Source organism: Rhynchophorus ferrugineus, unplaced genomic scaffold (assembly GCF_030347505.1).
Source record: "Rhynchophorus ferrugineus isolate W39M unplaced genomic scaffold, kcgeb_rfMv2 rfM4, whole genome shotgun sequence".
Taxonomy (NCBI): domain Eukaryota; kingdom Metazoa; phylum Arthropoda; class Insecta; order Coleoptera; family Curculionidae; genus Rhynchophorus; species Rhynchophorus ferrugineus.
In genome coordinates, this window is record NW_027472583.1 from 33,551,666 (window position 1) to 33,570,166 (window position 18,501).

Sequence of the window (18,501 nt, forward strand, 5' to 3'; positions counted from 1 at the left end):
ATTCTTTGAATGATTTCAGTAATAACCCAATACATTTTTGGCGTCATCGTGTCCTCGATTATTTTAAATTGTGTTTTTGCCACAAGCTTCTTAAAACTCTATATACATATGTAGTCAATTAATTGCATATAATCCACTGCTATGATTTTTCGGTTTGATTCGCTTCTTGGTATTGATATAATTTCTATTCGATTAAACGATACGTGATTGTCGAAAGGCATCTTACTTAACTAAAGTAAAGGTGCAATGATGAAACACGCTATGACACACGTGCGATCTATTCAACGTGAAAAATTTGTCGAAACAAACTCAATTCGTTGTAATTGCAAATTGAAACTTGTGCAAAGGTCGCGGATTGCCTTTAATCGCAACACCTACGGCTCAGAATACAAACAATTGTGTTGTAATTGTTTTATCGTGGTTGTTTTATTTGAATCTAGAGGGCTACTGCTATTTAACACCATCATTTCTGCAAATTTGTTGAATTTCTGATAATGCTATATTGATTTTCGAACGAACGTTCGTTCGTAAAATAAAAGTACTATAACCTTAATTCCGTTCTCCTTCGAGCTAAGCCGACCCGAAGCCGCACTAACTTACATAATTCGCTATGACACACTTTCTTATTAATAACCTCATATTTTCATATCTTTAATAACCGCATATTATCGGTTTCGATGATATCGTTCGTTTCGGTTTCATTTCCAGTTTGATATCGGTTGTTGGCGGATCTATGGTCGACCACACTAGAAAGTCATCTAGATTTATTCTAACGACACTTTAAGACGACCTTGTCCGATCCGAAAAGCTGTAGGTCGCTCGTGTTTTACCCGCCCGTTCTTTTGTCGCATTCTTTTTTGGTATTAACATTTCTCCGGTTTATTTTTTCAATTGAATAACAAGTTGCAAGGACGGATCTTAAAGGTGAAAAGTTTAAAATTATTAGATGAAAAGATATTGTCCGTCGCCAGCTGGATATTACTTTTCACCATATTTAAATATTTAAATTAATTTACATATTTGAACAATTAACAAGAACTCCAAGAACCATATAAATAAACATTACCATAAAAATACCATATTATGAAAAAAATCGTTCAGGTCAAACCCAGCCAATATTGCTAAAACCAAACGAAAAAGCCACCACCATATATGAAAGCAGTGAAATTCTCCTAAAAATCTCCAAATACGATCAACTATGGTCGCTACTATTCTTGATCCACAAATCCCATAATGAATTGATTACTCGTGCTTTCGATTAACATATTGTACATTTACTAGCCTAGAATGAATGGATTATCGTACTTTTAAGCAATCTTTTTAAGAAATCTCAGTCAATACATCATTATTTTTACAAAACAATATTTTATTTACCTTATACTTTATACTCTTATATAATAATGCATTTTATATTCCTTGTCATTAGATCATTAGGGTGTCGTTGACAGTTTTATATTTTGTTTATTTGATCCAGGTCTACTTTTTTTAGCAAATTTAATTATTTCATAGTATCACTGTACACTGTTCTTACATCTTAGCAAAATGCTGTCTAATTTCTTCTTCTCTAATTCTCTGAATTTCACACAAAATATAAATCATTACTAAAATATTTTATGTTTAAAATAAATGTCTAATTATTACTAGTTACTCAAATTTTTGCTACTATTCTTGATGGACAAACCTCTTTAATAACTTGACTACTTCTAACACAACAATAATAATTTTCTTCTCTGTTCTTGTTATCACTACTTTATTGACAAATTTATAAACAAATTTGGCAGCTCACATTCCCACTATAAATGAAATTGATGCTGTTTTGATTTTAATTACATTTAAAAAAAATAATTAAAAATTAAAATCAATTAAAATTAAATTAAACTTAAAAATTAAATTCAAGACTTTTAAAAATTGAACCTTACATTCTGCACTTACCCTTCTTCCATATTTTTAAACCGGTGTATATTAAACCACCAAGAATAACACAAAAATTTAAAGATTTTTTGTTCTTTTGACTTAATCGACACGGAAAGAATGTACCGCCATTAGAAAAGGGAGATAATATAGTTTATTTTTTTCTACGGTTTCTATGGGCGCCAAATCCGGAGATATTATGGAGTAATGTAATATCCACATGTTGAAACCGATGGAGCATAGTTGCCATAGGCTTCACACAGCATTCAATGACCAATGCGCTTTTGTTCCAATTGAACTAAAGAAGTAAAACTTCCGCGGATTTGCTCGGTACAAATTCAGATATTTTCAACACACTGAATATATATTGGTTCACACTTCCACTAAATGACACCTACTGAAAACTGAAGTATGTTGGTGTTAGTTTAACATGAAGTTGTAAATCCTTTAAAATAATTTTAATATAAACCTAATAAAGTGATACTTTGAGTTTTGGATGACACTTAACATAGATCTATATTTAATGCATCTTTCCAACAATATATGAATAATCTATAGGAATTTTCTTATTTGAATGAAATTAAATTATTTACCCAATTATTAATATGTACAAAACAAATGTAATGTGGTATGTTTACTCCTGTGTTTTTCAAGATTCTTTGTCAAGTTGACCAATTTGACCATACGTTATATGGCGTATACTATGCTTCAGAATATACAATAACTTTTTGATAAATGTTTCTCTATAAACCACTTTAAATGGATGAATTGATCCTTATCTGAGGCGCGCTATATAACACCTGTTGTAAAATAATTGGTATTATCGCCTGTATCTTGGTTTACCAGTTTTTGCCTTTGCCTTTGATGATGTTCTGAATTGCATGGTATAGCCTATAGGTATAGAATGGTATCCAAGTGTTGGTGTCTCCAAATTTCTATTATACCCGACTGATCGACTGAGCTACTAAAATCCGACTTAAGTGGCCCTACACTATGTATTGCTAGCTTCTGTTCAAATTCCAGTAGACTATGTTCCAGCAGCTACTTCAATGCGCCTTTGATGGCCTTACATCCTGAACTAGGGATATTTCTCAAAGCATGAAGCTTTTCCAATTCCAATAGTTTCTGGCTAGGGAACTTTGAGTAGTTTCAATCCATCTTTCATGACTTTACAGCTCTAATTACGATAGTTTTGACTGCACTTAATCATGCCAAGAAATTGTTTGAGTAACTACGGTTAACCGATCTTCTTTGCTTGATAGTCTGTTTATTTTCTTGACAAGTAAATTAATTCCAGTTAATTGAATGAAATCAAAGGAGAACAATCTTATGAATAGAATACCAGTTATGAAACATGTAGAGTTTAAAAATAACAACTTTTAACTGTCAACTAATAACTGCCAATTGAATTCTATTCTAAAGTAAACGAGGCCTCATAATGTAAACATACCACATCGAATTCTTAGAAACCAACAGAATATATATATATATATATATATATATATATATATATATATATATATATATATTATTTATTATTATATTATATTAATTACAAATTCTATTTAAGAGTTGATTCGACATGTCCATATTATATGCGCCTAAAGCTCTGCCATCCAATAAACAAAGCAAATGCCTAACATAACCTCAATCTCCAAATATAAGAAGCCGAACTTACACGATTACGCTGATCGCCGTTACCGAAACGACGGAGGGCGAGACGAACCCCGCCCCCGCCCCCATAGGCGACCGGCCGGACAACCTACCCCTCCTTATCCCCACTCTCGCCGTTGAAGCGATCGGGACTCCCGACCACCAGGACGACGATGACGTGGTACGCGTTCGACCAATTCGCAAGCAGCACAGTGTGGGGTGCATGACCGATCCCGCGATGGTGTGCTTCGTGCAGGGGGGACTCGATGGCAAGGGTGGGGACAGCGGGCGCTTGCAGAGCGTCAGGAATAAGTTTTTGAGGAAATCACGGTAAGTTTATAGCACCCAGAATTTCAGAAGTACTTAAACTCGATATCATAAAGTCATGCCAAATGATGCCCGTTTTGTTTTTTCCAGCTCTCTTACGTGTTTACTTTTTTAGACAAGTTTGGGCTCTTTGCAATTAGTCATGCGACAACATTTATCACACTCAAAATAATAATAACATGATTTCTGTTGGTGAAAATGCGAAGTATTAATGTAATTAAATATTAAACAACCTAACTGAATTGTTGGTCCATCATACAACATATTGCACTTTTTGCACTCATTGCTTTTGTAAAATATATATAATATTACATATATTGGCAAAAATAACAAGTATTAATATATGTAACTAATGTATGTTAGTAACCATAAAACACGTCCGGTATCCATGACTTGTCAGTGTTTGCTGCAGCAAAAGCATCACCTACTGCAAAAACGTTACAAAAACACTTTGAATCGACAAAAGTAAGTTCCAAATGATGTCTAATGCAACGTCGTTATCTGACAGCCGTTATAAGAGAACAGTACTGCCGAGATTGAGTAAAAGTTTGAGGATCTGAGTTCGGGGCATCAAATAACATTAAGAATCATTCTCATCTGCTCGGGTCCAAAAGCTGACCCGAATTTGTAAACGTGTGATATTAATCCACTGTATCCATATTTATGTTACTATGTTTATGTTTTTATAACATTTATAATTAACTATGTAAACAACGACTCTAAAAATTCTCAGAGACCACAATAAAATAAATAAATGAATTTAAAAACGAATTAGACACTTAGCGAACGGAAAAAACACTTAACGCTTTACCAATTTATGAATTGAATCACTGTGGTGGTTTACCACAAGGCCTGCCAAATTATGGGTATTTTGCGGCGGTTGTTAAATTTTCGTTTTAAGAATGTCATTTTTGGCCATAGACTTTCTAAGGTGTGGAGGAAAAATAGAAGAAAATCCAGAGGGTGTTAAATCTGGCGAATAAACTGGATGTTGAATTAGTCCATTAATTAACTGATTTTATCGACGGTATTTTGGGCTATAACAGGTCAATTGAAAAGTCCCGGCCTGACACATAGATGGCACTACTACAATTAAATCCATATGTTTTTTAGTTACCCTCAAAAGATGTGTGTATAAATTTGACAGCTGTAGGATCGTTAGTTTGTGATTATAACATTTTGAGTGCAGCAACTTTTGTTATTGTGAAAAAAATGGATAAAAAGGAATTTCGCGTGTTGATAAAATATTGCTTTTTGAAGGGAAAAAATACAGTTGAAGCAAAAATTTGGCTTGATGCCGAGTTGCCGGACACTGCCCCAGGAAAATCAACTATCAAGGATTGGTATGCTAAGTTTAGACGTGATGAAATGAGCACCGAAAACGGTGAACGCAGTGGACGCTCAAAATAAGTTGTTACCAACGAAAACATTTAAAAAATTCACAAAATGATTTTGAATGACCGTAAATTGAAATTGAATGAAATAGCAAATACTCTAAAGATATCAACTGAACTTGTACTTCATATCATTTACGAATATTCGGGTATGAGAAAGCTCTGTGCAGAGTGGGTGCAGCTCACTTTTGACCAAAAACAAAGAGTTGATGATTCGGAGTGATGATCAAGCGTAATAAACCCTAGTTTTTGCGTCGATATGTGACAATGGATGAAATTTGGCTCCATAATTTCACTTCGAAGTCCAATCGACAGTCACCCGAGAGGTCTGCACACGATGAACCCACTCCAAAGCGTGGAAAAATGCAACAGTCGGCTGGCAAGGTTATGGTATCTGTATTTTGAGATGCGCATTGAATAATTTTCATTGACTACCTTGAAAAAGGAAGGACCATCAACAGCGACTATTACATCGCGTTATTGGACCGTTTGAAGGACGAAATCGCCGAGAAACGGCCGCAAAAAGAAATCCATGAATTGGGCTTCGAGTTGCTTCCTTATTTACCGTATTCTCCAGATCTGTCCACCAGCAACTATTTCCTGTTCTCAGATCTCAAAAGAATACTCGCTGGGAAGAAATTTTCGTCGAATGAAGAGGTGATCGCCGAAACTGAGGCCTACTTTGAAACAAAGGACAAATCGTACTACAGAAATGGTATCGAAAGGTAGGAGGGTCGCTAGAATCTGTGTATCACCCTTGAAGGGAATTATGTTGAATAAAAAAAACTAATTTTGCCAAAAAAATTTGTTTTACTATGGTAGGACGGGGACTTTTCAATTGACCTGTTATAAGAATAAGCTTCATTTTCTTGATAGATATTCGTTTTGCAAATATATGTTTATTTCTGATAGAATTTGAAATATTTATTCCATTTTATATAATTGTATTTGAAAAAGGCAAACTAAATAGCAAAAAAATCTTTCGCGCGGCTTTCTTTCCGACAATTCTGCACAGTTTTTATACAAAATAAATAATTATATAATGAAAAAAAACACTTAGACTTTTCACTACAAATCAAATCACAGAAAATAATTACACCAGTAAAACTCATTACAAGCATTCGAAGTGTTACAAATTACAAAATAATAATTAAATATTAATGCTTATCGAACACAAAAAAAAAACATTGATTAATCTGGGAAAAATGGACGAACGAATTTTTTAAAACATTTTTCTGAAATAGTGAAGATTTAAAAGGGTTTCTGTTATATTTAGGACGGTGTAAGACGCCGTGGCGTCAGACCGTTGGCAGAGCATGCGACTTACGCAGCTAAAATTAACGAAATGAGGCACTTTGTTCCCTTTTATTATCCAAACACGACAATAGCAGTTTATAGACTGCACCTTGGTCAGTGTGTTCCACGTGCCCTCTCTCCTTCGACATTCGTTATAGTTAATCGAATTTTTTTTCGGTTAATTGCTGGTCATTAAACAGAGTAATTAATAGGAAATTGTTGTTATTAGTTTGTTCTTGTCAGTCATTTACTTGGTCGTTTTAAACTGATGACGCTGTATTGGATTGTACAAGTCCTTTTCTCATTGTTATGAGTACAAGCACTAAGCATAGTTTGATTCTTAAGACATGCCACGTAGCTTTTTGTCAGAGTAATTCAGTGTCATTTCCTGTTCAAAAATTAATTCATTTGTATTTTAGTTCACGTGTTTCACAAAAATATTCGCTTGTTCCTTTCACGTATAAAAATGGGCTTAAATATTCCAAGAAATATTTTTGCCATCTATTACAAAAATCATCGCCCATTTTTTGATTAATTATTAAGCATTATCAAACATGGCTCGGTGAATGGGAATAGGACAAAATATAAATTGTGATGATAATAAGAAAAGTACAGATATGATGATGTTTAGTAAGTCAATGCCAGAGCTACCCTCAAATGATATCCGAGATCAACGTCTTGGTCTTGCCAAATCTCCGTTGCTGTTGATTCACCGACGATTCAACATTCCGCACATGTTCTTCGCTCAAACAAACAACGCTACAAACACTAAGGTAAGACATATCTCCGATTGGAGCTATAGAAAGACTATAAGTGGCAGTCAACAAGATCCATTGGAATGGACTATAGACTGAAAAATACAGCTTAATCATTCTAAATTTATCCATGTCAATTATGCATCATACGAAAGGACATAAACCTAATTATACCACTTAGAGGATGCCCAATTCCTGAAGCAGAATCATCGAAATACCTCGATAGTAGATTAAAGCTGAACAGATTAAAGCAGACTCAACATTAAAAAACGATGCTGTCAATCAATAATAAAGTCTATTTGGACTACTTTTACTAAAAAAGTAAAAAAAACTATAAAAAACTTGACAACTTCAACATTGAGATTATTTGTTATTGCATAGGGCAAAAAATCTTTTTATTTTCTTGTATAAAAAAATTGTTTCCATACTAAAAATTCTATATTCCAAAAGAAAACCCTTTTTGAAATTATTGTAGCATCCAAAAGTAAGAAAAACGCTAGTTCAATATCGAAAGGTATCTTCATATTTTCTTTCGATAATCAATATCAATTAATTAATACATTTTAACGTAGAACGTTTTCTTTCATCTTAATTATAAATTAAGCACCGTAATTAAAATATTATATAGTTATATTTATGACACTAAATACATTATTCTAGATTAATCTTAACTTTTAAACTGATTTTTGGACCAAATACTCTCAAATTTTTAACTCTTTTTAAAACACCCTGTATGTAAAATAAATTGCCTGTCCTTAATTAATTATCAGACAACGAAAACATTGTTTCCCTTTTTTTAAATCTAACCAATTATACCTAATTAAATGGCAAACAAGACAACAGAAAAGGTTGTTTTGAAATATACCCATCGTGCAGTTTGTGCTGACCGGTTGATGATCCCTTTTGATACTATACCGTACATCGATCGTCACTGATGCCTAAGAAACGGTAAGGATAACTCGTTAATTTTTATTCGATTCGTAAGTATTCAGTCATATCATATCATGTCATATAATTGTATAAATTATTATACAATTATATAATTATTATATTATTATAAATAATTATATATTAGTTATATTTGCCCGATATCAAGTTTTCTCCCTTTTTTATTATTACTTAAACATTAGTAAGATAATATTTACTAGTAGTACATATTAACGTGAATGTTCATTTTTTCATTAAGATTATAAATGTATTTTGATATAGATAATATTTTCTATTAATTGATTAGTAATTACTTAAAAATTACTAAGCTAATAACCTAATATTTATAATTTTGTTTCAACATTGATGTTGATTTTCGATTAATACAATAACTATACTTAATGAGAGAGAGAGAGAGAGAGTGAGAGAATCTTCTCTTTTTCCATACAAGTTACAATAATTCTGGAAACAGCCGATCTCATGGTTGGTAGTAATATTTAATTGTGATAAAGTGAAGACACTTTTTGAAGCATACTCAGATAATTTGAAACAATTAATCAACGGTACAAAATATCAAGATGTAAAAAAGCATAATGCATACTGATATTGTGAACGTAAACTATATACCATTTAATAACTATGAAAATAACAATATTGCATAAAACTAATTTATAAAAAGATTTAGAAAAATACATACACAAAGACACGAAGACGTTATTGCATAGGAGCTAAAACGATTCTGAAAATTGTTTTTCTCCACTATTCATTATTATAGTTTAAGTCAAACGATGATCATGAAGATTACTGGTACTCTATATATTTTTACAAAAAAATTGAGCCCACTTCAAAAATAAATAAAGAACCCTTAAGGAAACTTAGACTTAAAAAAAACGTTTTAAAATAAAATATATACGTAATAGTCATTGTAATAACTAAATAACAGTCAGTTTGAAACTTGTACCATGCCCAAATAGTTATATTAGATTTGTTTTGTTTTGTTTTTTGTTTATGACATATAATTATATTATTATTTTTGTATTGTTTGAGGGCTCGCCAAACGTTTCTTCGTTATTTACTAGTAGAGTTCAAAGTTGTTTTCAAAGACAGCTATTTTGCTATGAGCTCTATTCTTCATAAAAGCTATAACGTTTCTATCCAGTTTTTATTATTAAATTTAAACCTTAATATTGAATTTTAATTGAAACGGTCCAGGCTTATTAAGGAATATTAAAATGACAATGTTTTTTCTATATTTTACTATGGAAAACCCCATAGGAGCTATAATGGTTATAAAAGTATTTTATCCAATATTTATTATAAGATTTCAAAAATTATGTTAATTCCGATTCCGATTAAAACTGTGATACTTATTTAGATAGAGTAGTTATTTTCTATTTTACGCAATAAAATATATTTCAAAGGAACTATAATGATTCTAAAAAATGTTTCCGATATATTTTTCCTAAATTCATTATTAATGTCAATTTTCAATTATCATATATTGTCTATTTATTGTCTATATTGTCTATATCATGTTATTGTCTTATTGCCTGACATATAGATGGCGCTACTAGAATTAAATCCATATATTTTTTAGTTAGCACTAACCCTCAAAAGATTCGTGTATAAATTTGGCAGCTGTCGGATCGTTAGTTTATGAATTGTAGCATTTTGAGTGAAGCAACTTTTGTTAATGTGAAAAAATGGATAAAAAGGAATTTCGCGTGTTGATAAAATATTCCTTTTTGAAGGAAAAAAATACAGTTGAAGCAAAAACTTGGCTTGATCAAGGATTGGTATGCTAAGTTTAGACGTGGTGAAATGAGCCCCGAAGGCGGTCAACGCAGTGAACGCCCAAAAGAGGTTGTTACCGACGAAAACATTTAAAAAATTCACAAAATGATTTTGAATGACCGTAAATTGAAACTGAATGAAATAACAGACATTTTAAAGATATCAACTGAACGTGTACATCATATCATTCACGAATATTTGGGTATGAGAAAGCTCTGTGTATGCCAAGTGGGTGCCGCGCGAGCTCGCTTTTGACCAAAAACAACGACCAGTTGATGATTTGGAGCAGTGTTTGAAGATTATCAAGCGTAATAAACCCGAGTTTTTGCGTCGATATGTGACAATGGATGAAACATGGCTCCATCATTTCACTCCGAAGTCCAATCGACAATCATCCGAGTGGACTGCACAACATGAACCCGCTCCAAAGCGTGGGAAAACGCCAGAAAACAGTCAGCTGGCAAGGTTATGGCATTTGTATTTTGGGATGCGCATGGAATAATTTTCATTAACGGCCTTGAAAAAGGAAGGACCATCAACAGCGACTATTATATAGCGTTATTGGACCGTTTGAAGGACGAAATCGCCGTAATTCGGTCACATTTGAAGAAAAAGAAAGTGCTGCTTCACCAAGACAATGCACCGTGTCAAAAATCCATGAATTAGGCTTGAATTGCTTCCTCATCGACCGTATTCTCCAGATTTGGCCCCGACTGGAGCGACTATTTTCTGTTCTCAGATGCCAAAAGAATGCTCGCTGGGAAGAAATTTTCGTCGAATGAAGAGGTGATCAACGAAACTGAGACCTATTTTGGAGCAAAGGACAAATCATACTACAAAAATGGCATAGAAAAGTTGGAGGGTCGCTATAATCAGTGTATCACCCTTGAAGGCAATTATGTTGAATAAAAAAAAACTAATTTTGGCAAAAAAATGTGTTTTAATACGGTAGGCCGGAGACTTTTCAATTGACCTGTTACTGCATTACAGTATGCCTTATGAAGTAATCTATTATATATGTAATGGTATATAAAAATATTTACATCTCATCATAAAACAGAAGTAACTTCTCTACCAACACAATTTCGTACCTGCCTTAGGTAATGTATCTAAATTCGTTATCTTCGAACGTAAATCTCGACCTACTTTGTTGATCATTTATACAGTAGGCTGACGAGGTCTTGAGTTAAAATCCGCGTGTTAAAATCTCATTTTTTTTTTCGACGCTATATATTAAAAACTGCCTTGACCTGATGTAAAGCATCTGTTATGCGGCTATGCCCGAGGAAAAGGTCAAGATATCGCAATTACGTTCGCCATTCTAATGGTGTGACTAACCGGCCTACCCAGGTGAAATAAAATATTTATTTAAATAATTTAAACGGGAATTCGTTTTTATATTTCAGCGTATTATGGTAAATAGTTTTGCGGCTTTTCTATATTTGAAAATACAGTTCTATAAAAGCTACAGTATCTCTAGAAAACTTATACGCAATATCTGTTACATAATTATTATTAGGTTAGATTAACAAGGCATTTATTGAGAAAAATTGGTATAATATAGTAACTAGTATAAGTAGCAATAATTTCATTTGGTTTTAGCAGCTCGTAATCACCTTACTGATCCCACCATAAGTACCCCCAGACATTATGGCCATGAATATTTCGCAGTATTGATGTGGATGGCTCTGTTGAATTAACTCATTACTTTTTGGGCTTGGTGTTATCGTAGTGTATACACTTTTTATTGACAGTACACAATACGCCACAAGAAAAACTATTCTTCTTGCCTGGAAAACGATGAAATTCGTGTGTTAACCACTTTTATTCCTTTCCCATCGTATATAAATATCTGAAAGCAGCTGATTCATTAATTGCTAAGCTTTGTCTAATAAGTCTCGTAATTAATTGTCTCCGAACTTTCTTGGTCATCCAGACCGTTCTTTGACATAAAAATCGCTACTTTTAAATCGTTCCAACCAAAATGAACAATTGGGATATGATGGAATAGCATCACGAAAAGTTTCTCAAATCAAACAAGAAACGTAATGAATCTTAAAAAATTTAATTTTGAACGTTCCATAATTAGCGTCTGTATACACTGAATAACTTAATAATCCTAAAAGGTAAACTGGTATTTTATGTCAAAAACTTCGAATTTAATAGTTAGGTTAAGTTGTTTAACAGTTGTTTCCATTGATACTTGGAATTTTTGCCAACAGATATCTCTCTCTGAATGTAGATGTTGAAGTTCAAGATTATGGACTTATTTAATAATAGCAATGACAATGTTAATATTTTTATACGCAGTCTGTATACTTGAAATTTAAAGTTGTTATAGGAGATACAATAACTCAATGCATTACTTTAACCCAATATCCATAATTACATTTTATTGATTTTCGATTGAGATAACTACAGTGGGTGGTCAAATTAATAGGGACAATATTGAGATCATTTAATTTTCTAGTTTAATTGTATTTCTGAAACAAATTATTAGTTAGAGGTCTCTTATATATTTTTTATTTGTATCTGTAATCATATGGGATCATCAGAATTACCACAAAGGTATACAAATCAGTTTTATAATCTTCGTAATAACTCGTAATCTTCTTCATAATAATTTTAATATTATAGAAGAATAACATAATTAATTTTAATATTTATTGATGCCACGTTTTGCTGCAAGAAGAGATTCTAAGTGTCAGGGCATGCTCTCAATATATGTTTTCAACTTTCAATCAATTAATTGCTGCTTAGTGGTAATCACTTCTATTGCACCGTTTGGTGATTTCCCACATGTTCATGCATAATCATGCATAAAAATATAGTTGTCACTGTCAGGCAACCATTCAATGATCTGCAGTATTAACCTGGTTTCTAGTACTTGCTTGTATTGATCTGATTTCATTGTCCATTCTTCAATGTATAGGCGTCTTTGGCTGAGATAACAGACCACACCATGACACTAACTGGATGTTTAACCCTTTATTCAAGGCATTTGGCGAAGAACCAGGGCCTCGTCTTACAGAAGAACTATTGTCAATCAAAATTAGGAACGTTAATTCGTCGGAAAACCACCACCTAAATTTTTATAGAGATAGTACTAGAAAATTGTTATTGATCAATTGTATTGTTCAAAAAAGTTATATTTACTCGATTCAAATCTGCAACATATTTCGTTTTCTAACCCATTGGAGTCCTATTAGATGTTCTTCAACCAACCTCTTCCGCATCGTCTTCTCCGAAATCTTTACACCCTCGTCGTTATCGTAATGAAATGAGCGATACTCTTCTTATGATTTTCGAGGCAGATGTTTCTATCAATACCAGGTGTGGTGATTCTTTTTCTGCTATATTCAAGAAGCTTTTTATCAATTTAAATTTTAATTCGATTGGCGACAGACTTTGAAACTCCAGCAATAGCTGATATCTCTCTCTGGGAATATGTCGCGTGTAGTAACAACGTTTATATCACTCTAAATTTTCTTGGAGACGTGTCCAAAGCTGGAAGTCTTGAAAACATTGAGGTCATCGGGTCGAACCACGAATAAAATGCAAATTTGTAGACAAAACATAATAAAATTATTATACCTTTTGATTTTTTTAAACATAAAAGTTATAAGAGTAATAACTTAAGAGTAATGAGAATATAATGTCTAGGCAATACAACAACAATACCGCAAAGAGCGCATTTTAACGGACAATGACAACGAAAAGAAATGTCACACTATTGGCAAATTGTGTTCGTATACTGTGTTGCCACTTCACAAAAACAATAATAATGATACCAGTACCTATTTAAGATATATTAACCGTTTAAAAACAACATCATTTGTTAAACAAATATAATAGACTATAAATTACATAAATACGAGTACCGTATCTAATAATTTGGCCATCTACTGTGTGCTTAATGAGATAGAGCTATTGTGTTATATTTTTTCCATAATAACTAAAAAGTAATTCTAGAAATTGTCAACTTCTAGGTTGATAATATCTTATGGAGGTTCTATAAACTGAGGGCATTTTTGATGAACTAGTGAACACAATGGAAATAAAAAAAATTAACAAAAACATTTAACCAACGTCAAAAAACAAATAAGGAACTCACTAAAAACTAAAAATTAATCAAACTTAGATTTTTAACAAATAAAAAACATTTTAAAATAAAATATGTACATAATAATAATAACTAAATAAAAATAAACGAAAACCTTATTTGACGTATCTACTACACGTATTTTATATTCTACTAGATACACACTATTAAGCTTAATACCTGCCTATTCATCTATTTACAATATTGTTTTAAGTACTACCAACTGATCATTTTGAAGTCGGCGCCGAAGGTTTTTTGTTTATTTTTATTTAGTTATTACAACGATTATTATGTACATATTTTATATTAAAATGTTTTTGCCGGCTTGGTGGCGCAGTGGTAAAGGCGATGGGACGGTCCTCCTACTGTTGCGATCGCCGCGGGTTCGAATCCTGCTGGGACATGGCCGTAAATTTATGTTTGTGATTGTTTAAAATTTGTGAACGTCCTAGGCAAGAGTGTAAAATCCGACAAGGAAAATGATCTTAGTCACGCCAGTAACCAGGCTGGGTAAGACCGGATGTCTTCTGGGATGATTTCTAAAGTTGGTCACTCACCAGTCGGCAGGCTTTAGGCCCAGTCCAGATAAACCCATAGTTGGTAAAAGGAGACTTTAATTTTTTATTTTTTTTTTATTTTTCTCTTTTTAATATTAGATATTTACTCAATAAATTACACGGTTATTTTGTTTAATATTACAATGGATAGATCAAGTAAAGGTACAGCCCATATGAGGAAAAATAGGAATAAAGAAACAAACAACGCTTCAGGCCCCGGGGTCCGCTACCTAGGCTAGGTGAATTGATATATTTTTTAACTAAACAACAATAAAAACGACCTCCGTTTGGCAGCGAAACGCTTTAACCAATACACCACAGAAGCAATTGTCTACAATATTTCTACGAGGTATTCAAAAAGCAAACTGGATGTATATATATATATATATATATATATATATATATATATATATATATATATATATATATATATATATATATATATATATAAATCGAGACTCTGAATATAAATGGTTTATATTTGGAATATAAAAATACGAAAATAAGCTTGTTGTTACATAAAAATCATTCGGGAATCACCGTTGGCTGAGTGATCAAAATCCCGCATATTTTTCTATTTTTAACAAAGGTAGCATTGGTGAATGAATGATTCAAATGGAGTAATATTTATATCAATGTAGTATTTCGAGACATTCCATAAATATAAAGTTGTTTTTGTATCTACGAAATATGCATCGGGTGTCCCAAAATTCTCCAGTAACAGAATCATGTTGAAACTATATATCGACGTAAATATTCTACAGTTTAAGGCAAATATGAAAAGGATTATTACGTCGCGATAGCCCGAACTTCAAGAATAACTTGTGGATTTTCTTAACGCCAAAAGGTGCCCATTTCGAGATATAACCAAACCATCAAAAATTATTTTAGTCGGAAATTATGGTCCTATAGTTTCATAATATAATCAATCAGTTATCTTAGCCGTGATTGGTCAGTCAATTTTCAATTTTTGTTATGGTGATGAATTGATGCTCTTGGATATTCTGACAACGCTCTAGTGAATAGCTAAGTTAATTAATGTATTTGGGTATCAATATTATGTTTATATGAAATACGTGATAAAATTTGAATAAATGTAGTGAATTTTAGGATGTTTATTCGTTTTTAAAGGTATACTATTATTTCCATATTGGTTTACCATGCTTGATAGACTAGACATTAGCTATACGCAACAGGTCAATTGAAAAGTCCGCGGCCTACCATAGCAACACATTTTTTGGCAAAATTAGTTTTTTTTTATTCAACATAATTCCCTTCAATGGTGATACACTGATTGTAGCGACCCTCCTACTTTTCGATACCATTTTTGTACTACGATTTGTCATTTGCTTCAAAATAGGCCTCAATTTCGGCGATCACCTCTTCATTCTACGAAAATTTCTTCCCAGCGAGCATTCTTTTGAGATCTGAGAACAGGAAATAGTCGCTGGGGGCCAGAGCTGGAGAATACGGTGGATGAGGAAGCAATTCGAAGCCCAATTCATGGATTTTCGATTCGATGGTTTTCACTGACTTCAAACGGCCCATAACGCTATGTAATAGTCGCTGTTGATGGTCCTTCCTTTTTCAAGGTAGTCAATGAAAATTATTTCATGCGCATCGCAAAATACAAACGCCATAACCTTGCCAGCCGACTGTTGGGTTTTCCCACGCTTTGGAGTAGGTTCATCATGTGCAGTCTACTCGGATAACTGTCGATTGGACTTCCGATTTTTCTGGGCAGTGTCCGGAAACTCGGCATCAAGCCAAGTTTTTGCTTCAATTGTATTTTATCAATACGCGAAATTCTTTTTTATCCATTTTTTTCACAATAACAAAAGTTGCTTCACTCAAAATGCTATAATTCACAAACTAATGAGCCGACAGCTGTCAAATTTATATACGCATCTTTTGAGGGTTAATGCTAACTAAAAATGTGTCTAATTCTAGTAGCGCCATCTATGTGTCAGGCTGGTGACTTTTCAATTGATCTGTTATATTAGAGCCAAACCTCCTCTGTAATAAATTGATTATTTTATAGTTTTAATTTATACGTTGGAAAATCGATTTAACAGATTGTCCAAAGAAGTTAATTATATAATCCTGGAAGTTACATAAGCAGTACTATTGAATTTGAGAAATAATTGCATCCTGCTGTTTGCCAAATGACTGTTTAATATAAATTTTGCAAAAGTGACATTAAAATGGCCGAGCTATTTATGATAAGGTTCGACAAAATTAACAGATTAAAAGAATAAGACAGCCCCATTAACTGAAAATTACTTTACAAAAATATTAATATGATACTCGTATTAGTATACGTCCAACCGTCTCAAGCCAACTGTCAACTATCACAGTTTCAGTGATGAATACAATCAAGAAAGGCAACAGAAGAAGTTAAAGGTTGTCGAAATATTCCGTTTGATTGACCAGTTTGCTTAAATGTGACTGCGCTTCACTGGTACAGCGTTGAGTGTTCTGGACTTCTTATCATATACTTTTGACTTCGAATAACACAGACCAAATGACATGTGGAGAAAATATTTAATCGAATAATCGAATGGTTTCACAGGATTTAAGCCTTATTGAAACCACATGTCGTCTACATGAATCATGCATCAGTCATTCAATTTTAGCAAAAATAGCTCGGCCATCATATAGCTCACATTTTCGAAGGAATAAGGTCCAATAATACCTAAAATCTACATTCAACAGTGACACGTTATGGCTACATTTATATTTCAGTTAAATTTAAAGAAAACCTGCTTCATTGGCGCAGTGGTTAAGGCGACAGGACGGTCCTCCTACTGTTGGGATAGTCGCAGGTTCGTATCCTACTGGAGAATAGATGTACTTTATGTTTGTTATTGTAATTGTAAATGTGCTTATAGCTAACAGTGGAAAATTTGACAAGGAATAACCATCCCAGTCACGCCAGTAACCAGGCTGGGTAAGAGCGGATGTTATCTGAGATGGTCTCTAAATTAGTCACTAGCCAATCGGTAATCTTAATGTCGAGGACCGTTCTTCAGAGCCCACGTTAAACTGTAGGTCCAGTCCAGATAAGCTCTCGTTGGTAAAATGGAGACTAAAGTATTTTTAAAAAATGGAAAAAATATAATGAACGATTAACAAAGGCATAACAATGAAAATCAACTTCAGATGATGTTCAGACGCTTCAGACGAACAAATTCGAATCTCACGTAAAAATTGGGACACGCTTTATCATATGCCATCCATAACTTTTCAGAACCCTAAATTATAAATAGTAACGAAAAAAGTAAATTTAAAGGAAAAACTGTTATAAAGTTAAATTGATTTCATTTCATTTGATCGATTTCAAACAGTCAATCCATAAAGAAGAATGTTTAGCGTGGGTAATGTTGATGTTATCCTCTTGATAACATTCTAATTATAATTATATGCATACACCATACCACCGCATACCAACATTATAATGCACCGTTAAAATTGTTCAAAAATTTAAACAATGCTAATGGGTTTATATGTTGATTAACACAATTGTGTTCGAACTGAGATCGAATAATAATCATTACCGCTTAAAACCTACTATATATGTGATATTACCGATTAATACAAATCACTAGGCTTGTTTATAAAAATGTATTAATTGTAAACAGTAATAACTTGATTAATTTTTAGTGTATAACCGATTACAATCTCAGGTTAATTATAATAGCGAAATAAATTTCTAAAATTAAATATATCTTACGTTAGATATGCTTAGTAGAATTTGAATTTACAAATTAATGTATTACTACTGT

At 32.7% G+C, this 18,501-nt stretch overlaps 1 protein-coding gene across 8 annotated transcripts in view; it reads left to right on the forward strand.

Moving 5' to 3' along the window:
- LOC143196712 (uncharacterized) overlaps positions 1-18,501 on the forward strand; it is a 168,526-nt gene that overhangs the window by 113,768 nt on the left and 36,257 nt on the right. Inside the window, exon 2 of one of the 8 annotated variants that reach the window (XM_076404634.1) lies at positions 3,484-3,894. The exons of 6 other annotated variants lie outside the window; for them this stretch is intronic. In XM_076404634.1, coding sequence (XP_076260749.1) covers positions 3,788-3,894 — 107 coding nt within the window. In that variant the 5' untranslated portion in view covers positions 3,484-3,787. Of the gene's footprint in view, positions 1-3,483; positions 3,895-8,160; positions 8,285-18,501 lie in introns of those variants that run through there. One more of the 8 variants, XM_076404635.1, reaches the window with a different exon arrangement.